The sequence below is a fragment of the Notechis scutatus genome, chromosome 5 (genome assembly GCF_049901735.1).
Source record: "Notechis scutatus isolate UNSWTSFEM ecotype Mainland chromosome 5, rNotScu1.2, whole genome shotgun sequence".
In the NCBI taxonomy this organism is placed as follows: domain Eukaryota; kingdom Metazoa; phylum Chordata; class Lepidosauria; order Squamata; family Elapidae; genus Notechis; species Notechis scutatus.
In genome coordinates this window covers 81,505,650-81,525,108 of record NC_142013.1, presented here as the reverse complement: position 1 = coordinate 81,525,108, position 19,459 = coordinate 81,505,650, and the positions used below count along the sequence as shown (strand labels likewise).

The 19,459-nt window shown below is 37.1% G+C and overlaps 2 protein-coding genes across 3 annotated transcripts in view; one reads left to right on the top strand and one right to left on the bottom strand.

The window, feature by feature from the left end:
• EIF5B (eukaryotic translation initiation factor 5B) overlaps nucleotides 1–9,601 on the bottom strand; it is a 32,070-nt gene extending 22,469 nt beyond the window's left edge. The window contains exons 1-3 of the mRNA XM_087967143.1: nucleotides 9,425–9,601; nucleotides 1,522–1,647; nucleotides 574–658 (exon numbers count right to left, since the gene is read on the bottom strand). Of these exons, the coding sequence (XP_087823269.1) occupies nucleotides 574–658; nucleotides 1,522–1,647; nucleotides 9,425–9,459 (246 nt within the window). The 5' untranslated portion in view covers nucleotides 9,460–9,601. The remainder of the gene's footprint in view (nucleotides 1–573; nucleotides 659–1,521; nucleotides 1,648–9,424) is intronic.
• A 10-nt stretch (nucleotides 9,602–9,611) lies between these two features.
• TXNDC9 (thioredoxin domain containing 9) lies at nucleotides 9,612–19,199 on the top strand. 2 transcript variants are annotated; one of them, XM_087967154.1, is made up of 5 exons: nucleotides 9,612–9,904; nucleotides 13,016–13,237; nucleotides 14,672–14,790; nucleotides 15,975–16,229; nucleotides 18,708–19,199. In XM_087967154.1, the coding sequence occupies exons 2-5, from the start codon at nucleotides 13,049–13,051 to the stop codon at nucleotides 18,823–18,825; spliced, it is 681 nt and encodes a 226-aa protein (XP_087823280.1). In that variant the 5' UTR covers nucleotides 9,612–9,904; nucleotides 13,016–13,048; the 3' UTR covers nucleotides 18,826–19,199. The 2 variants fall into 2 exon arrangements, with proteins under 2 accessions (XP_087823280.1, XP_026522587.1); XM_026666802.2 differs by having other exon boundaries at nucleotides 9,647–10,420.
• Nucleotides 19,200–19,459: the final 260 nt, after the last annotated feature.

The window sequence follows — 19,459 nt, the reverse complement described above, 5'->3', positions numbered from 1 at the left end:
CCGGTAGGAGCGATGAGCAGCGGAGACTGAACCGATTCTCTCCGCTGCTCTAATGGCTCTGATATTGGGCCCACCCGCCCGCCTGGGCTCCCATACTCACCTTTATCCGATGAATTTGAAGCGCAGCTGCTTTGCGCGGCACAGAAGAGTGCTGCGTGGCAGCTGCTGAAGCAACTGGGATCGTGCAGGTTTGCAGGAGGTGAGTTAGAACACCTCTTCTGCCTGTGCAAAGTGCACGTTTGGTGCACGCACACACACAAAGTGTGTGCACATGTGCAAAGCGCTTCCACCAAGCCACGCCCACCGAACCAGTGGCAACAATATTTGAATCCCACCACTGATATGCATGAACTGTCAACAGTTTTGTTTTTGTTTTTTTACAAAAAAAAAAGCCTTTTGAGCAATCTGGTCAAGTGCTTTAAATATATTTTGTTCACAACTTTCCACACCACTTTCCAGAGAGGTGGGTAAATTTCAGTGTTCAATTATTATAGTGTTTCCAGGTGAATTAATCTGACACAAAAGATATACAACGTTTTAAAACTTTGAGCACCAGTTTTGCAGGATTTTTACCTTTGCTACAACTGGTTCTTTTTCAACTCTCCCACCTTGTGTTTCTAGAGACAGCTCTTCCAACTCTTTCAGGATATCATCTTCACTGCAATAAGAATTATATTATTTAGATCCTGTTTATATACTAAGAAAACTAAGGAAACAGAAGTCAATCATTGGATGAGTCTGATAACAGAATAAGAGTTGAGAGGGACCTTAGAGGTCCTCTGGTCTAACCCTCTACTCAAGCAGATGACCCTATATCATTTCAGACAAATGGTGTTTAAAGTAGTGCTGCTCAGCAGTCTAAATCATAACATTCCTTCCCTTTCATCTTTTTGAAACTTCTCAAAACATTTTAAGGGAAGGGGAGATATAGAAGAGGGTAAACTCTACAATATATACCCTACCATAATTTATTTTCAAAACTTAAATGTACTATATAAACATACAGCAAGTTAATGTTTCTATGAGATTGGCATTCTCATGTTCCTTCATCTGGAAAACCATTTAAGAAGAAAATTAGAGCAGTGCGCAAGTTCTGTTTCTCATATAATAGTTGGGCAGTGAAACTAAAGGGGAAATCATAGCCAACGGCACACAGATGAATAGGGAAGACAAGGCACTTTGCCTTGGCTGAACAACTCAGTAAGATGCTACCAAAACATTTCTGCAACTGCCAATAAAACTACAGGGATGAAAAAGTAGATTTGGTCTCTATCATCCCTATCACAATTCTTTCAGTCATCATTAAATGCACTTGTACAAGCCTTCTCCAAATATAGCTTTTTATCCCACATCTTCAAAGCATGCTACAAGGATATTCACAAAGTCTGATTTCATGCATCTAATATAATTTGTATGACAACTCCTGCCTAAGCAAGGGGTTGGACTAGAAGACCTCCAAGGTCCCTTCCAACTCTGTTATTCTGTATATTCTATTTTATGAAGGACAAATTTTGTACTTACTCATAGTCTTGTTTTTTCTTTTCTTTTTTCTTCTTGCCTTTAGATTTTTGAGGCTCTTGTTCCTTGGCAGCACCTGCACCCTCTATTTCAGCAGCAAGGGCATCAAGATCAAGATCATCCTTGGCACTAGAACAGCCCCGCAAAAAATAATAATCAAAAACTAAAGAAATGTGAAATATATCTGATACAGAAGTTCAAATTTGTCCTTTCCAATACTAGCATTTTAAAGAAAACTTGTTCTTGAGTCTGAAAATCAATTTTTTAAATAATTATTTCAATATTGCAGTTCTATTCAAGAGGCCCAAATCAAGTACAATATGCTTCAGGATTGTAATTTCATGTGTGGGGCACCGTTTATATTTATACAAGCAAAGAAAAATTTAGCCAAGAAGTTCTCAGCTTGGTAAGATTGGATATTGTATTATCTGCTGCTTAAAATAAAAGTTCCTTTGAGGCTCCTGGCAATTTTGTGGATAATCTATATAGTTTTCTTGGCAGCAGTGCATACTTTTTCCATAGTGATTTTCTTTGTTTTTTTCCAACCTTTCCAAAGGCTTTCTGGTAGCTTTTCTTTCAAGAACTAAACAACACCAAACTGCTTAGCTTCTCAAGATCAGCTAAAGTCACTTTATTATTATCTTTAGTTTTTGCAATGTATAAAATCATGTTAAACTTCTACTCTTTTTCCAATAACCTATTTTTAAAAATTATCTCAGAATGTATCTAGCAAGCATCTTCTGTAATAGGCATTTGCATTCAAAAAATATTGGGCGGAGACTTTGCCCAAAAAATGCCCAAGGGGGGCCGCCCAATAATCTTCGCCTTGTTGGGAGGAGGCGCCCCGAGGCAGGCCGGGCAAGGTCCTCGTAAAGAGCGCGTCAGAGGGGCTGTCGGTGAGCGCGGGCCTGCGCAGGGGTCCCGCACCGCGCGGAGGGGGGGGGAGCCGGGGAGGGCTTGACCCGTGGCTTGTTTGTGGGCTGTGGGAGGGCGCGCCCCGCCTCTGGGGCTGCCAGAATCCCGGAGGCGCTGGTGGCGGCGGGAGAGGTAAGAAAGGATCTGGACCCTTTCGAGTCCTGGAGCAGGGGGGGGGGGGGGGGGGGGGTAGGTCAGCGAACAAAGCCCCGTCAGAACAAAAGCAGAATGGGGCTTTTCTTTAAGCGAAACAGAGGTTGGGGTGGAAGAGAAGAAGGGATGAATCGGAAAATTATTTATGTTCTATTATTTGGCATACTTTCACAGCCTTGTGAGTTTTCCTGCATGTCATAAGCATTTGAATATAAATTAACATGTTGAAATCAAATCTGATGTTCTTTTTACCTTTTATTTGGTATGTGGAAGGTGTGCGGAAGAGGGGGTAGTCTTATACGGCGAGTATATAACAAACTCTATATTTTGAGTAGAAATATTGGGGGTCGCCTTATACGCCCAGTCGTCTTATACGCCCGGCAAATACGGTAGTCTACAGCAGAATGTGTATCATTTAGCTTTCTCAGATAAATGTAACATAAAGATGTTTGAAATAATTCCAATATAAACACTTATACTTAAGAAAGTTCAACAGTGTAAGAGAAAAAGGGGTGGGATGGAGTGGAATGAGACAGTAATTAAAGATAAACTGGATAGTTTGCTCTAAGATAATAAATCATTCTATCTGACATGTTTTTAAAATACAACACATATACTTCCAAAAATAATAAAAACCTAAATGTTTCAAAATCAACATTAGGAAATGAAAGTTAGGAAGAATCAGTTTGAAAAAACTTTAGCAATAAAATACATTTATTTTATACATCCAATAAAACAGGAGATAAAAGAGCAAGATATATTTGTACCGATTTCATCATTATCAAAACCAGGCATCTTTCCCAACCTCATAAATTTAATTATAGTTACAATTTCCCTTGGACTGCAAGGCGATCAAACTGGTCAGTCCTAGAGGAAATCAACGCTAACTGCTCTTTAGAAGGCCAGATCCTGAAGATGAAGCTCAAATACTTTGGCCACCTAATGAGAAGGACTCACTGGAAAAGAGCCTAATGCTGGGAAAGATTGAGCGCAATAGAAGAAGAGGATAGCAGAGAATGAGGTGGCTGGATGGAGTCACTAAAGCAGTCAGCATGAGCTTAAATGGACTCCAGAGTATTGTAGAGGACAGGAAGGCCTGGAGGAATGTTGTCCATGGGGTCGCGATGGGTTGGACGCAACTTCGCAACAACAACAATGAAGCACACAGAAAAAGATTATTGTTCTGACCCCTAAATGTAGCAATCTTTCCATAAAATAAACTATATCATCTCCTACTGATGGAGTAGAACTACAAAATATTTAAAAAATGCAATAAATTGTTGACTAAATAATCTAGAATTGTATATACTTTCACATTTGTGTCTCAAATGATAGTATATTTTATTGCTTATTTTGAGTCTAAACGCCTAAGAGTTCTGTCCCTTTTTTAACATCTAATAAATATGCAATGTAATCTAATAAAAATCCTTTATAAGGATTAAGTTCATATTTGATTTATTAAATTCATATTTAGCAGATATTAAAGATCCATATAAGGAAATATATAATCATTCCTTAACCTGCTCCTCTAAGAAATTAACCTTTAGCCAATTGCTGTTTGTTTTTATAAATACATGTGATAATAAGACTCTGAAAAAATATTTCAACAGCTTCTCATTACCAAAGTCAATGTTGAAATAAAAATCACCCTTACCTTTTGCTTAATAAAATCTTTATTTTTCAGAATGTTAAATACCGGTATAAGCATCACTTAAAAGAGCTTTTAAATTTTTGCCATATAAACCAATATCACAGAAGCATCACCTGAATTTACTCTCATGTATAAAGAACTATCTTTAATTACTGTCTCATTCCACTCCATCCCACCCCCTTTTCTCTTACACTGTTGAACTTTCTTAAGTATGTGTTTATATTGGAATTATTTCAAACATCTTTATGTTACATTTATCTGAGAAAGCTAAATGATACACATTCTGGTGTAGACTATATAACAAAATAATATTGCTGGAAACAATTTCTGTATATTCTGTACAGGTAATCCTAAACTTACAATGACAATTGAGCCCAACATTTCTGTTACTAAGTGAGACAGATGTTATGTGAATTGACTTTGCTTATCAGAAGATTGCAAAAGAAATCACATGGGCATTGCAATCATCAATATGAATCAATTGCCAAGCATCTCAATTTTGATCACATGAACAAGAGATTGCAACAACAGTCAAAAGTGTGAAGAATGATCATAATACACTTTTTTCAGTATTGTTGTAACTTTGAATGGTCACTAAATGAACTGTTGTAAGTCTAGGACTACCTGTATATCCTATTTTTATCCTGACATTTATTTGAAAGAAATGTCATTTCTTTCTGTAGTTTACAAAATCTGATTAAAATCACACTTCTTGCATTAAAAATTACTACATATATAAATATCTTTCTCCCAATCTTTCTATAAAATATTTATATTTAGGGAGAATATGTTATCTCCTAAGAAAAATAAAACCACGGACTTCCGGTTTGTAGGGCTTCGGCAGCAGCAGGAATCCGCGATCGTGCGCGGTTTCTGCTTGCGCTCGCCGCTGGAGTGCCCTGGGCCAGCCGGCTTCGGGGCTATAGTTACCCCGTAGAGGTGACTGAAGATAGGGGAGACCCGGCAGGGGGCGAGGGGAGTCGCACCTCCCCTCCTCAGCTGGCTTAACTCCCTTTTCCGAAAGCAGCAAGAGCGGCAGTCAGAAATGGCCGCCACAAAGAAGCACTCATCCGGAAAAGTATGTGCAGGAGGAAGCTGAGAAGTGAAAGTTTCGGTTGACCGGGATGAGAAGCAACATTCAAGATATCCTGGAATTTAAATTTTGGCAAAGGATACATCGCTCCCAAAGATCTGGAAGCAGCGAATGAAAGTGAAAAGGGAAAGTTTGTTTCTTCTCACTCTCCTTCCTTACGGTGACAGCAGATGAATGAGAAATTGGAAAAACCCGCTTTGGCATCAGCAGGTAATTAAACTGGAAAATTAAAGCCAAGGGGACAATAAAGATTTCTGAACACTGAAAAAACTTTTTCTTTGCTGTAAGTGGGAAGGGAGAGGAAAAGAATTAAGATTAAGATTTGGCTGGAGGAGACTGCTTGGAATTTAAAAGACTAGAGCTAAATTGTAAAAAGACTTCTAAAAGATACATTTTAATTGGAACTTTGTAACTGAATTGCAACCCCAGGAAGAGAAAGTGAAAAAAGGAAAAAAGTGTTAAATGAAACAGCCTGTGTGTATTTGAACTGCTTGGTGTCTTTGGGACTTTCGGAAATTATTATTTGAATAATTAAAAACATTTGGGTTGTTTAAAATTTTTTCTACAATGGCATTACTTGTGCATGAACTGAAAATGGAATTCAAAAAATATAAAGAAGAGGAACAAGAAGGGAAAGGCTCTTTTGGCTCCGTTTTTCATTTTTTAGAAATGGCGATTTCTACTTATGAGAAACTACAAGAACAAGAAGATTGGGATGAAGAAGAAGTCATCTTTAATGAACAAGCAACTTTATTTGGAGAAGAAAGGGGAAAGGGGGGAAAGAGAATGGAGAATTTAAGACTTAAAAAAAACAACCAAAAAAGGGAAAAATAAGGTGAAAAGTGGATACAATGTCAGAAAGCAACAGAAAAGAGGGATACAGAAGAGGGTAGAGATCAAGAGACAAGGGGGTAAAAAGGGTAGAGTGGAGAAGCAAGGGAGGAAGGAAGGGAAGAGAAGCTACAAAGGTTTGAAACAAGATGTAAAGAAACAGGATTTATTTAGAGATAATGGGTAAAAATATAACTGAAAAAAAGATTCTGCAAAGGTACATAAAATTGTATTGTATTTTTATTAGAAATAATGTTAGAAAATTGGAACAACATATGATTATAAAATGGGATAAAATATTCAATGTAATTCAGTGAAATTTTCTTATTTTTTTGAACAAAATAAATGAAATGAGATATGAGAGAATTGAACTAAGAAGGAATGGGAACATCTTAATTACATGTGTTAAAATATAAGTGAAATGGGGTGGAAGTAACTACGGAAAATTTATAAGTGTTCCCATAGAAGCATGATACCTATTTGAAAAGGAATGTGTAAAATGCTCAAGACTTAAATGAATATTAATTTTAATGATAGAATTTAATTGGTATGGATTGTTGTTTTAATTATATTATATATTTATAATTTTTTCTTATTTTAAAATATAGTGTGTAGCTTTAGAATGCACTAATCAGAATCCGAATGAAAAATTATGTATTATTTTAAGTGTTAAATTTAGGGGAAAGATATAAAGGCGTCATACTCCAATCAGTGATTACAGGAGAAATTTTGTGTTAATGAGAAAAGATAAATAGACAGCTGAAACAGGACAGACAAAGGATATAAGTATAATGATTTAAATTGAGATGAAATAAATAAAATACAATTAAGAGAGTGAAAAGAGGGGAGAAGATATATAGAAAATGTAGAATGGTAAATAAGATATGGAATGGTATATAAAAGTGAGCATGAACTTGAATTTATGTCTGTACAAAAAGATGTAACCCGGGATCAAGCTGCTTTCCAAAAAGATGTTTCATATTTTCATGTTTTGTGTTTTGTTTGTATATGTTTGTTTTTTAAAAATTAATAAAATTCTTGGAAAAAAAAAAGAAAAAGAAAACCACTTTCAATATTTATATTTTTAACAGTTCATTGAGGATTCCAGTTCTTTAACATTGTATCTTACAAATGAGAGTATTATTAATATTAAAATGTTGAGCAAGAAAAAAAGATATACGCCATATGGATTTCATTAAAAACTCAAGCCAAGAAAAATATTTAAAAAGTGATATTAAAAATAAAATCTATAAACTCCATTCTTAAATAAAGGCAGATTTAAATTAAAAAGGAGGAAAAAGGGACAAGAGGAAGAGGGAATAAAAGGAAGACTATCTAAAAAGCTGCCATGTTTTGCTGTAGTTAAGGACATAAATATGAATATATAATTAAGAGTTAAAGATAATGCACAATAAAAAAAATTAACCACCTTGTAATAGGAATTTAGAGGTGAGATATGCTTTAGACTGCGCACAGTAATGAAATGATTTTCACTGTCAGTTGATCATTTTAGATTTCTTTTCTCAAGAACTATTTCAAGTTCAAGTTAGTATTTCTCTGTGCTGGTGAAGCTCTTTGGTATAATCTGAGAAAGCCATAATGATTGTCTTTATCTTCTCAGTCTATTGCATACATGTGCCTTCAAGTCAATGCTGACTCCTGGCAAGCGCCTGGTCGAGTCCCTGTAGTTTTCTTGGCAAGATTTTGAAAGTGGTTTGCCATTACCTGCTTCCTAGGCTGAAAGATGACTGGCTCAAATCACCCAGACTGACCTACGGCAGAATTAGAACTCATAGTTCTCATAGTTCTCTTAAGCCTATGTGATGACAACATGACACCGTGGGTTTGATACTCCTGCTTTACATCCTCTCTGACCTGCAGGAGAATGGCACCACATCTTTCTCAAAATCTCTTGCTGAATTGTCTTTGATGCCATAAAGACAAGTAACAAACCAGTGTGCTCTAGTAATTGTATATTTCTGGTTCTGGCAGTAACAATGTAGCAATTAAATACATACCAAGATTTTTTTAAAATGTATGGGTGGCCATCTTTCTACTCCCTATTTTCTTCTTAGGATTAAAATGGCTGAGTCAAAGTATTACTTTATTCAACAGTTTTTGGAAACCACAGGGCTTTATATGCTGTTCTTGTATTTTCCTGTGTACTACTGTCTTCTGTTTCAAGTGTGATACTTGCATATGTAACCATGGTAGGCTATTTCATCAGCATTTACTTCATGTTCTACATATTTACAATAACCAACTGATTCTTACTGTGTTATATTTCATTTCAAGACTGGTAAAATTCATGGCTTGTAGTTAATTACCACTAATGATCAGGCAGAAATAGTCGGAGCTCTAAAAGTTGGAGGCTCCAACAATTACAAGAAACTAGGCTCTGATGAGAAATGCAGCAAGCCAGCGGTCCATACTACAAGATAGGTGAAGTATAGAAAGCCTCTTCTTTCACAAGAACCCCAAGAGCAAAACCCTTAGTGGTTCATATCACTGTACTCTTCTTGAAACGAAGGCCAGAAAGGTCTCCCTAACATAGCCAACTTCAGAAAATTCACACCATTTCATCTAGAGTAAATCGTGATTATCTTCAACAAGTAGGGTTAAGAAGGAATGGTTTGATCACGTTTAACTTGTTTATCAGTAACTTTTCCACGTCAGGTTTGAACTAAAGGGCCAAGCGAATATCTGGAAGCAGAGGCCTTTTTAGCCTCCTCCTTCTCCCCCACCCCCACCCCAAATTTGACACTGTCGTTAAATAAGCTCTAGCTCTCCTAACCGGAAAAGCGACTGCACCCAGAAGTCGCACGGTGAAGTCGAGCAGAAAAAGCGCACGCACCTAAAATAATTGCGAAGGAAACCATGACTGACAGCGCCTGTTTAATTGAACAGGCAAACAAGTACTGGCCGAGTCCTCAAAAGCAAGCAGTGCAGCCACGAAGGTCCCACAAAGGTCTTGATTGATATATATATATATATATACATACACGAATTCGGACGGGCCCCTTGGGTCTCCCCCTCCCCAGTCTTTCACACGCGAGGCTCTGGCCCGAACTGCCACGTTCCCCGAGTGAGAGAGGAGCTGCCTCACATTCCTGGACTGAGGAAGGGGCGTCCCTCCGCGCAGCCATCCTCAGCATGTTGGAAGAAGAAGAAGAAGAAACGCAGGGCTAGCAGCCCTTGGGCCGGCAGCCACCGACTCCTCCCGCTCCCCCGCCCACCCAGGCCACGTCCAGGGCTCTGGTTACCTGTCTTCGCTCTTGTTTTTCTGTTTTTTGCCCATGGTTGCAACCGCCTCTCCGAGGCTGGCTCGCTCGCTCGCAGTGCTCCTTGCGCAGGGCCCACACAGCCGCCTCCACACGCGAGAGAGGGCACATATGGTGAGAGGCCAACGCGAACCCTTCCACTCGGCAGCGGCCGACGATACACGCAGGCGCCTCACCTCTGGCCCCCCCTGACACGCGGCAGGCGGGCAATCAGCGCGCAGGAGAAGCAGGTCGCCTCGCCAGGAGCTTCCGGCTGCGGCGACCGCCTCCTCCGGACGGAGGATGAACAGCAGCCGAGAGCGCCTGAGTTGGGCCCGTATTGAAGATGAACTTGAACGCAGGACTGGGGCGTGTCCGTCCCTTGAAGTTCACTTGAACGACCGGGGGGACCGAGCGCGCTCGCCGCCTCAGCAGCGGAAAGGCCCCGTTAAAGCGCCACCCTTCGCTGAGAGCCATCCCGAGGTGGGATCCGGGTGTTAACGAGATGGCTGGGTGGGGGCACCCAAGCGTTGGGTCTTGCAAGGTCTTATGTGGCTTATTACAAGCTAACGGAATTAGCGCGACTCGGGACGGTATGTGCTGCAGGGAAGCATTGCTTTTTCTTATGAATCCCCCTCGCTCGAGCGAGACTTTTAATCGTAAGCCGTTAATTAACGTGAACGTAAAGCCGCGAAGCAGCCATCCCGCTCCCTGGTATTCAGCAAAAGGATAAGCGCACGACGCAAGCGCAGAAGGTATTTATTGTTGACTGCTGCGTCAACAATAACACGTCTTCAGGACGCGTCGAAGACGTTAGAGGCGCATGCGCGGGACGCCCGGGGTGACCAGGTTTACTTGCTGCGCCAAGCCGTTGTGCATTGGGGGCTCCTTTGGTGGCTCATTGGGGAGGCCGGTCGGGCGACAGAGGCTCAGGGAGAGATTTTTGTGATTCCTCTACGCTGAGGAGCGTTCCTTTGTTGGCCTTTCGATTTCTAACTAGTAAGTGTCGAGCCGAATCGTTACTGTTTGGTTGCCTGGGTCTCGAAACGATACAAATGAACGGTGTTTATGTCTTCGTGTTTCTTTTGGAAAGACTGGCTGCTGCTGCTGCTGATGTAATAAACGAGGAGTGGGTTGGATGCATCTCTGCTGGTTTTAGATTTAGGTGTCAGCTTTGGATGGATAAGTATATTTTCCTTATCCTCCCTAGCAGAAATTGCTTTTTCTACATCATGATCTTCTTAATTGAAATCGTATTTCCAGAATACGAAGCATGATGTCCTCAATACTTAACCTTTAAAGTAGAGCATAATTAACGTGGACATCCGTATTTGGGGAAAAAAAATACAAAGGTCACTCAAAATGTGTATGTTGTTGTAGATGGGACACTGAGTGCAAAGCAAAATAGGTGAATGTAGTAAAGTTTTCCCCTTTAATTTTTCATTGTTAAAAGTGGTTTATGAAAATTATAGTTAAAAGTATCAATGCAATGGAGACATTTGTGTTATGAAGAATAAGATATCTTTTCTAAGATAGTGCCTATGAGAGAGATTTGTAATTTAATGTTTGATTAAATATATTTCTGAAAAAAGGTTTACAATATTATCCTGCTTTGCTGAATTTCTTTTCTAGAGTAAGAAACATACATTTAGGAATTGCTTTTTTCTTGTAGTATACATGAGATTTATTCTGAATTCAATTATGAATATTTTGGATGCAATAAATGAAACATTTTGTGTGCATATTTTGATTTAGCTTTTGCCTAATTTAGCAACAATAATACTGTATGTTATATTGGTATCACAATCCATTATAAGATATAACTGAAAAGCAATCATTTTGCCATTCTTAACATATTCGCTTCAGGATCTTTATATATTTGGTAACTTACCTCCAGATAGATTCTTTTACTGTGGTCTTATGTCAATGCTACATTTTCATTTCTTTCTGATACTAGTTTTATTTCTGATATAGTTTCTTGTTTGCATGCCACATGATTCTTTTTATTTTCAAGAGAGCATTTGGTATTATTTTAGAATTTTTTTCATTTACTAAACAAATGTTCTAGTTAACACTTTAATTAGATAATCCAATGCTATTTGATATATTTCACATCTTGTTACTACATGCTTATGTCTAAACTTGCAAGTCCAGGTTACTCATTGTTAAACTTAGAATTAGATTCCATCAGAAAGAAATTTCTATTTACCAACAATGGTGTTAGGAATAACATGGTTACCTAACGTAGTTAGGGTAAAATAATATATATAAACTATGATAATGAATTTATGTGTGTGTCACTTTAAACTGCAAAGTATGTAATTTTGGGTGCGGCTGTAAATCGCCATAAGAGGGAGCAAGAGAACTTGATTGATTGCTGGCTTACTGGATTGCTTGCTGACTATGATGGATTGTTAACTGTGTGTTCTCTGCTGTTGCTGAAGGAAGAAAAAAGGTTTTACTTCTTCATATCTCTACTGTGAAGAGATTTATTACTGGACTGATATTAGTAAGTTTAATGACCTCTTTTTCGACACTGGACTTTGCAACTGATTAATCCCCAGACGGGACTGAACTAGTATATGATATATGGACTGTTTGACTATGCTATAAATCTTACTGGAATGAACTATTTAACTAGCACAGTGTATCTGTTTTACTGAGTGTAAGATACAAAAATGTTTGTCTCACATATTTGCCTGCCTGCCTGACTGCAGTGCAGATTCTGCTAGGGTGTATATCCCTAACAAATGGCAAAGGGAATATTGGTAAAAAAAAAAAAAAAAGCTTCCACGGTCCAGATAGTATCCTTGCCTCCCCCCCAAAATCTTGCTCTTCCTGATCAGTGATCTGATAATGGAAAAACACTGGTTTCTTTCCTCCCAACACAAGATTACTCTTCTTTTTCGAGAGAGAAACTTGCCTTTTATTCATGGTTAGAGAGAATAAGAATGGTCATAATTTCCTGCTCAATGTGTTTTGAGAATTATGTATTCAGAATGAATTCATTCTGAACCCAATTCTGTAATTAGAGTACGGTATTAATGATTGATAATTTGTCAAAACAGATTCTTAAATTATTTAAAGACTGATCTGATCCAGGTGGACTTGAAATTTTGTACTGTGTGTTTTCCTATCTAATTACAGTTTCAAGGGTATGTTGCCCATTATAAAGTAGAAATAGACCTAGATTGTGCTCCAATGCGAAGTACCAGATAATCCACTACAGAATTTCTCATCACAAGTGTACCAAATTAGAATAGTACTTTAGTAATCCTCACTTAAGAGAAGATATACTTAAAATGCTGACTAATAATAAAAATGGTTCAGATATCTGTGCCTCTATGTATAACAACTCCCCCCTCCATACAAGGCTTAAACCAAATAGAATAAAATGTATGCTGTCAATAATCCTTCTGTCAGTGACCACTATTTAACTATAGCGAAAGAATCAACTGCAGTCATCTTTTCAATTAAATATTTTATCGCTATTCTGAATCTGCTTTCAAATTCCATCATGTATACAATTGTTATTGTAATAAATATATTTTATATTCTGTCTGGTTCTAACTTAAAATCTACTTCATTTTTCAGGTTTAATGTGTCTGCTGCTAATTTGAAAAGAAAATGGATGCAGATACTTCTGCTGATTTATTTTCCAAAGCCCTGGAAGCTCCGATGCTTCAGACATCTAAGATTTTAGAAGAACAGCTTGATGCTGAAATACAAAAATTGGACCAGATGGATGAAGATGAACTGGAACTTCTCAAACGAAGAAGGCTTGAAGGCTTGAAGAAAGCTCAGCAACAAAAACAGGTAACTGACAAATATAAGAGTCCAAATCCCTTCTCCTGTACTGCGTTTATAATCTTGGAATATCTCTACAAACTAGACCACTCTTATTGCACTAATGCACATGTGTCAAACTCAATTGTGTCACGTGATGTATCGCAGTGTTTTTTGCCTTTGCAGAGTTGAGGTGGGCGTGGCCTGCACATGATGCATCTGGCCCGCAGGCTGCCAATTTAACAGGCCTGCACTAATGCATAAAGAGATGAAGTTAACAAATATTAGCTTGTTTCCAGTCACAGAGATTTGAGATGAAGCGAAATTAAATAGTGAATTAGTAAATTCCATTAAAATCTGAGAGTTTTAGTCAACATTCATATGTTTATCATTACAGTCTTAAAATCAATCTTTGCAAATTTAATCTAAAGTACTTTAACAGATTCAGTGAAACACACAAGTGTGAATTGCCTCAGGATATAGTCCTATGCACATTGGGAGAAACCCGTTGACTTAGACTACCTGATTTCCTATAGTCAGACATAGGACTAGCTACTATAACATTTCAGCTTCTTGAATTCTTTTGGCATTGACTGACAGATTCTTCAAGTGTTGAACAATTCTTACTAAAGCCAAAATTGTCCTTTCATTATTTTTCATATAGTGGATGTAAAACAATATTGTGCCCAAATACATCAGTCCATACATATTTTAGGACTTCTGGAGTCATTACAATTATCAACATCAGTAAGTGTTGTGATATAGAAAACTGAGGAATATACACAAGAGTAATTACAAATCTTTATGAAAGGCAGCATTGAGTGTTTTCTGCTAAAGAAAGTTTTTGGGAGCCAAATGGTTACCTTTGAGCTTGAGTAGTATGCAGGAGGCCACAGTTTTAAAAATAAAGATCAAGTAAAAAAGTGAATCTGATTTAATTTACATTTGCAATGTAACTCAAATTTAAACTAAGTAATTTGCAGGTCCTTATATTACTAAAATAGCTTAAAGAATTCCAGTGTGGATACAGATATTTTTGACTAATTAAATGACTCTAAATACACCATTGTTACAACCCGGTGTAATTCCTGAACATAATTGGTGGACAGGTTAGAATAAATATATGCATAATTTCACTGGAAATTTACTTCATATTAGAGTATTAACCATTAAAATTTCATTTACTTTTTGGAATGCAGACTTTCTGTTCTAGTCCTTTTATTTACGGAAATGGTTTATAATAAATGTTTTTATTTAAATATATGATTCATTTGGAACTAATGTTGACCAACTTCAAAGCATGTAAGAAATGCTAAAATTATCACCAGTGTAATTTTGAGGTTAGGTTTTGGATTCATCAGATGAAGCTTAGACATAGTAGAACTTGTCCTCATGGAATAACGGTAGAATTATAATCTTATGGAATGAATTTGGAATGATAAAACTTTGTATTCTTATTAATAGGAATGGCTTTCAAAAGGACATGGAGAATACCAAGAAATCCCCAGTGAGCGAGATTTTTTTCAAGAAGTGAAAGGGAGCAAAAATGTGGTCTGTCATTTTTATAAAGATTCAACCATCAGGTAATCCTCGCTAAAATTATTAGTTGAAGAAATCTCAGAAAATTTGGAAGTTAGTGTATTTTTTTTAGCAATGTAACCTCTTAAAGTGAATCAGTGTTCCTATTATAACCTAGGCATGGGAAGAACCATTATTCCTCAATAAAAACATAAATCACTTAGGGTCTGCTGAATGGCAACTGTTATTATTGTTCCCATTCAATATTACTAACACTATAGTGGTTATTCAGAAATAAATCTCACTGTTAATTTGAAATTCCTTTCTAGTTAATGAATTGAATTGCCATATTTTTAAATTTAGGAGCCCTTTATAAAACCAAGTGGAAATTTCTGGTCATAATTGTAATTGCATTCATAATATGGTAATTTGTTTAGCCATTGTTTGTTGAATATAATATATTGGATCTCCATATCATTCCAAATAATATTCAAGGAAGTTGATAATGGTTTGCTGAAGATAGGAAACAGTTCAGTGACTCTAAGGACAATTATCTGACATATTTATTGGAAAACCTGGTGGCAATAATCTGAGATATCTTTCAGATCCAAGTGTTGCATTTTTCACAGTATCAGCTCCCAAAGTCAAAATGAAAAGGAATTTAAAAATACATTTTGGGTATGTGCTTGATAATTTATTTACACGCTGATTTTAATGTTTAATTATATCTGTATAAGATCTTAAATAGCAGAATACTGTGTCTAGAACAATCATGGACCTTGTTTCACTCTTTTTCAAATGGACAGGATGACAGGCTTTCAGCGATGGTTTAATAGATTTCTTTACAGAAAAAGGGATTGGGTTAGATTACTTACAAGTCCATTTTAACTTTTATTCCATGACTATATTATCATTGGCATAGCAAAACATGAAAGCACACTTCAAATAGCACTTGTAGTATTTTTAGATGGTGGAAAGCATTTGAAGGGGCCTTCCTGAAGTGCCTCTCTTTAAAATGTTGAAATAACCGTATTCACTTGGCTCATTCAAAGGGTTTTCCAGACATATATGCATTTATATGCATACATGTATAAAAAAACATTTCAGCTGTTCCTGCTGGTGAAGCAACTATATATACAGAAAAATGAAAGCATAATTCAAATGCTTTGCACAGCTTTACTTGAATTAGAAAGCAAGAGATGACTTAGTATTTCACTATTTAATGTATTAAATGTTTATTTTTCCTCAGATGTTTAATATTAGATAAGCATTTAACAATACTTGCAAAAAAGCATATTGAGACTAAGTTTATCAAGTTAAATGTTGAAAAATCACCATTTCTTTGTGAGAGACTTCGCATCAAGATAATTCCCACATTAGCACTAGTAAAAGATGGAAAAACTCAAGATTATGTTGTTGGATTTACTGATCTTGGCAACACAGATGAATTCACCACAGAAACTTTAGAATGGAGATTAGGTTGCGCAGATATCATCAAGTACAGGTAAATAAAATGAATCTTACTGTTATATAATACACTTAATATAAAAATATCTTCCTGGCAAAGTAGTGAATGATATTATATTAAATCATTTTAGGCTTCCCTGATTTATGAATTTTTACTAATGTATTACAAATATTTTTATATCTTATAAAATATATACCTTTTATATATGATTTTTATGTCTAGTTCATATGTCTATATCCAATACCAGATATGCCAGTTTACAGAGAGCCTATACAATGGGCCAGCACCAGAGGTGGTATTCAGCCGGTTCTGACCAGTTCTGGAGAACCAGTAGCGGAAATTTTGAGTGGTTTGGAGAACCGGCAAATACCATTTCTGACTGGCCCCGCCCCCATCTATTCTCTGCCTCCTGAGTCCCAGCTGATCTGCTGGGTCTCCTTTGGTTGCCCTGCACAGGAGAATGGAGCTGGAAAGCAGGTCAGTGGGATGGGGAGGGAATGGGGATTTTGCAATATCCTTCCCCTGCCACACCTACCAAGCCATGCCACGGCCACCAAGCCACGCCCACAGAACCAGTAGTAAAAAAAAAAATAATCCCACCACTGGCCAGCACCCAGCATTTAGATCCACATTCAGTAAAGACTTAAAGGGAAAAGACCCTGCATGCATATATGTACTAGAACTAGATCGCTTTCATTAGAGGAGATAGTCCATAAGATACCCTGGAGCCAAGATATATTGTCAAAACTGATTATTCCAACTGAACATGGCAGCCTTTTGGTAACCAATGCAGCAACTGGATAATATGTGTAATATTTTCATAACAGCCACTCACAGTCTGGCTGCAGCTTTCAAATGGTTTCCAAAGGCAGTCTATCAGTTTCTGGACAAAGCATCCTAGTTCACGTAGGATCACAACTGATGCGCTAGCCTTTAGGTAAGGCTAAGTCATGTTCCCGCCAGTTTTTCCACTAGCAATTGCTAAAATAACCCAAAATTTCAGACCAACTCCTTTAAAGAAAGTCTTGTCCAGAAGTAATACTGGGAATTACTTAATTCTCAAATCGGAATTGTTCTGAACAAAAAGTAACTCCATCTTTCTTGGATTAAGTATGAACGTTTTCCAAATGCTTGACATTTCAGACTCTGGTCTAGGATTTCCATTGCATCTCCAGTTCAACCTGAGCATATTTGAGTATTATCAACATATTTGAGTATTATGAACATATACTTCATCTCTGACCAGCAGATGATTTCTGGGGGCTTCTTGTAGATATTCAAAAGTAGCATGGATAAGTCAGTCAAATGTTTGACCATCCCTTCCTACTAAAGTAGGAGTGGAACCACCATGCAATGGTCCCTCCAGCCCCCAGGCCTTGTAGGCAGTCCAGTAAAGTACCATGGGCAATGGTATAAAAAGCTGTATAAGTTTCAATACGACAAAGAGGGGCACCCTCCCGCCTTCAAGAGCCCAATGCAAATCCTCCAAAGCCATCTGTACTGTTTCTGTTCCATAGATAGGTCTGGCCCAAAGTTATTCAAATAATTCTTTTCTAGTCCAAGTATCAGCAGAGCAACACATCTAGTCCTAGCAAACATTCCATGCACAGTCATTGCCACCATCACTCCAGACACAACATTGCATCTGTTAATGGACCTGAGATATAGGAGGGCAAATTTCTCACAAAGCTATTTGTTTCATCACTGCCCAATCAGGTTTCGTTAATACATGCCCATTTATCCATCACCATATGATGTCTGAATGAGATTTTATTCAAAACAAAACTAACATTTGTCAAAACCAGCCTGTATCCAAGGCCATCTATTTTGACTAGAGGCTCATAAATATGGAAACCTGAAATAAATTTCCAGTCACTCACATAATTCTGCTATCGTTTTTTGCTCTCTTTCATTTTCTTGAAACAAGCCTGAGTTTGAATGCCACCAATCAAGTTCCTTTTTTAATTCCAGTGTTCTTCCCATTCAGGTTTATTTTTCTCTGTTCAGTATCTTTTTCTTTTGCCTGCTGTCTCCACTTCCAACCATCAATCCAACCATATTCAAATTTTCCTCATCACTTTGATTGTCAAATCAGTCTCAGTTGTCAAACATCCTAAATACTACTCCAAATCTTCAACATCTTTCCCTAATCTACTGAAAGACGACAGCAATAACAGTCCCCAAACAAAAATTAACTAGTTTCTGGGTGCCATTTTATAAGAAAAATAAGATCGTTTGCCACTGTGTGGACCAATTGATTACATTCAATCCAGCAGGGCATGGCTTATGTTTTTATCATGCCTGTTAATTGTTTAAAATGTTTACTATAATGCTAAGAGATTCATGAAGTAAAATAATGTATCCCTTTTTTGATGTCATGACGTGGGAGCAGGGAGAGTTGGCTTCAGACAATTGTACTTCCAATTTGTGTTTTGCCGGATATGTCTAATAAACTGGTTTTTCAGACAGCTATTACCTTAAGGATATTTATATTAGCCATTTCTTCTTTTTTAGTGGCAACCTAATGGAGCCGCCTTTCCAAAGCCAAAAGAAGTTTGGAACCTCTTTCAAAAAATTGGATAAGAAAACAATCAGAGGAAAGAAATATGATTCAGATTCTGATGAAGATTAGAATTCATGATACAAATATTTGTAAACCATTTTTCTTTTATGTTTGATACATTTTTAGGAATGTTTTATACAGCTGTTTGCTTTCAGAACATCTGCACATGACACTCAATTTCTAACAGCTTTATAGAGCTCATGAAATCTTAAAAATTTCTTTCTCTTAGGAAATAATTTCTTAGTAAAGAAATTTGAACCCTTTTAAACTGTGTAATATGAGAGATGACTTTTAACATTTTCTTGATTTAACAATAACTCTCTTAAATTGCATCTTAAAATTTATACCATTTACCATTAAGTTATTAATGAAAGACTTCTGTCAAGAATTGTTATTTAAACTATTCTTGAAGTAGTGCATTAATAAAAGTCATTCTAATAATACCATGACTGTGACTGTGCATACTCTTAACTTCATTGCACTACATATTATAAAATTCCTGTAGTTTTTCTTTAAGTTCATTTTGCCAGCTGTGTACACTGCATGTTAGAGCTGAATTAGCAATAAATACTACATGACAAATATACTGAATTAAAATTCTGAGGCTTGAAGGACAGCTTTTTTAAAAAACAAACCACGGGAAAATTTGAGATGTTTAAACTGATATGAATACAGGTTAATACATTGTCTTCCATTGTTGTTC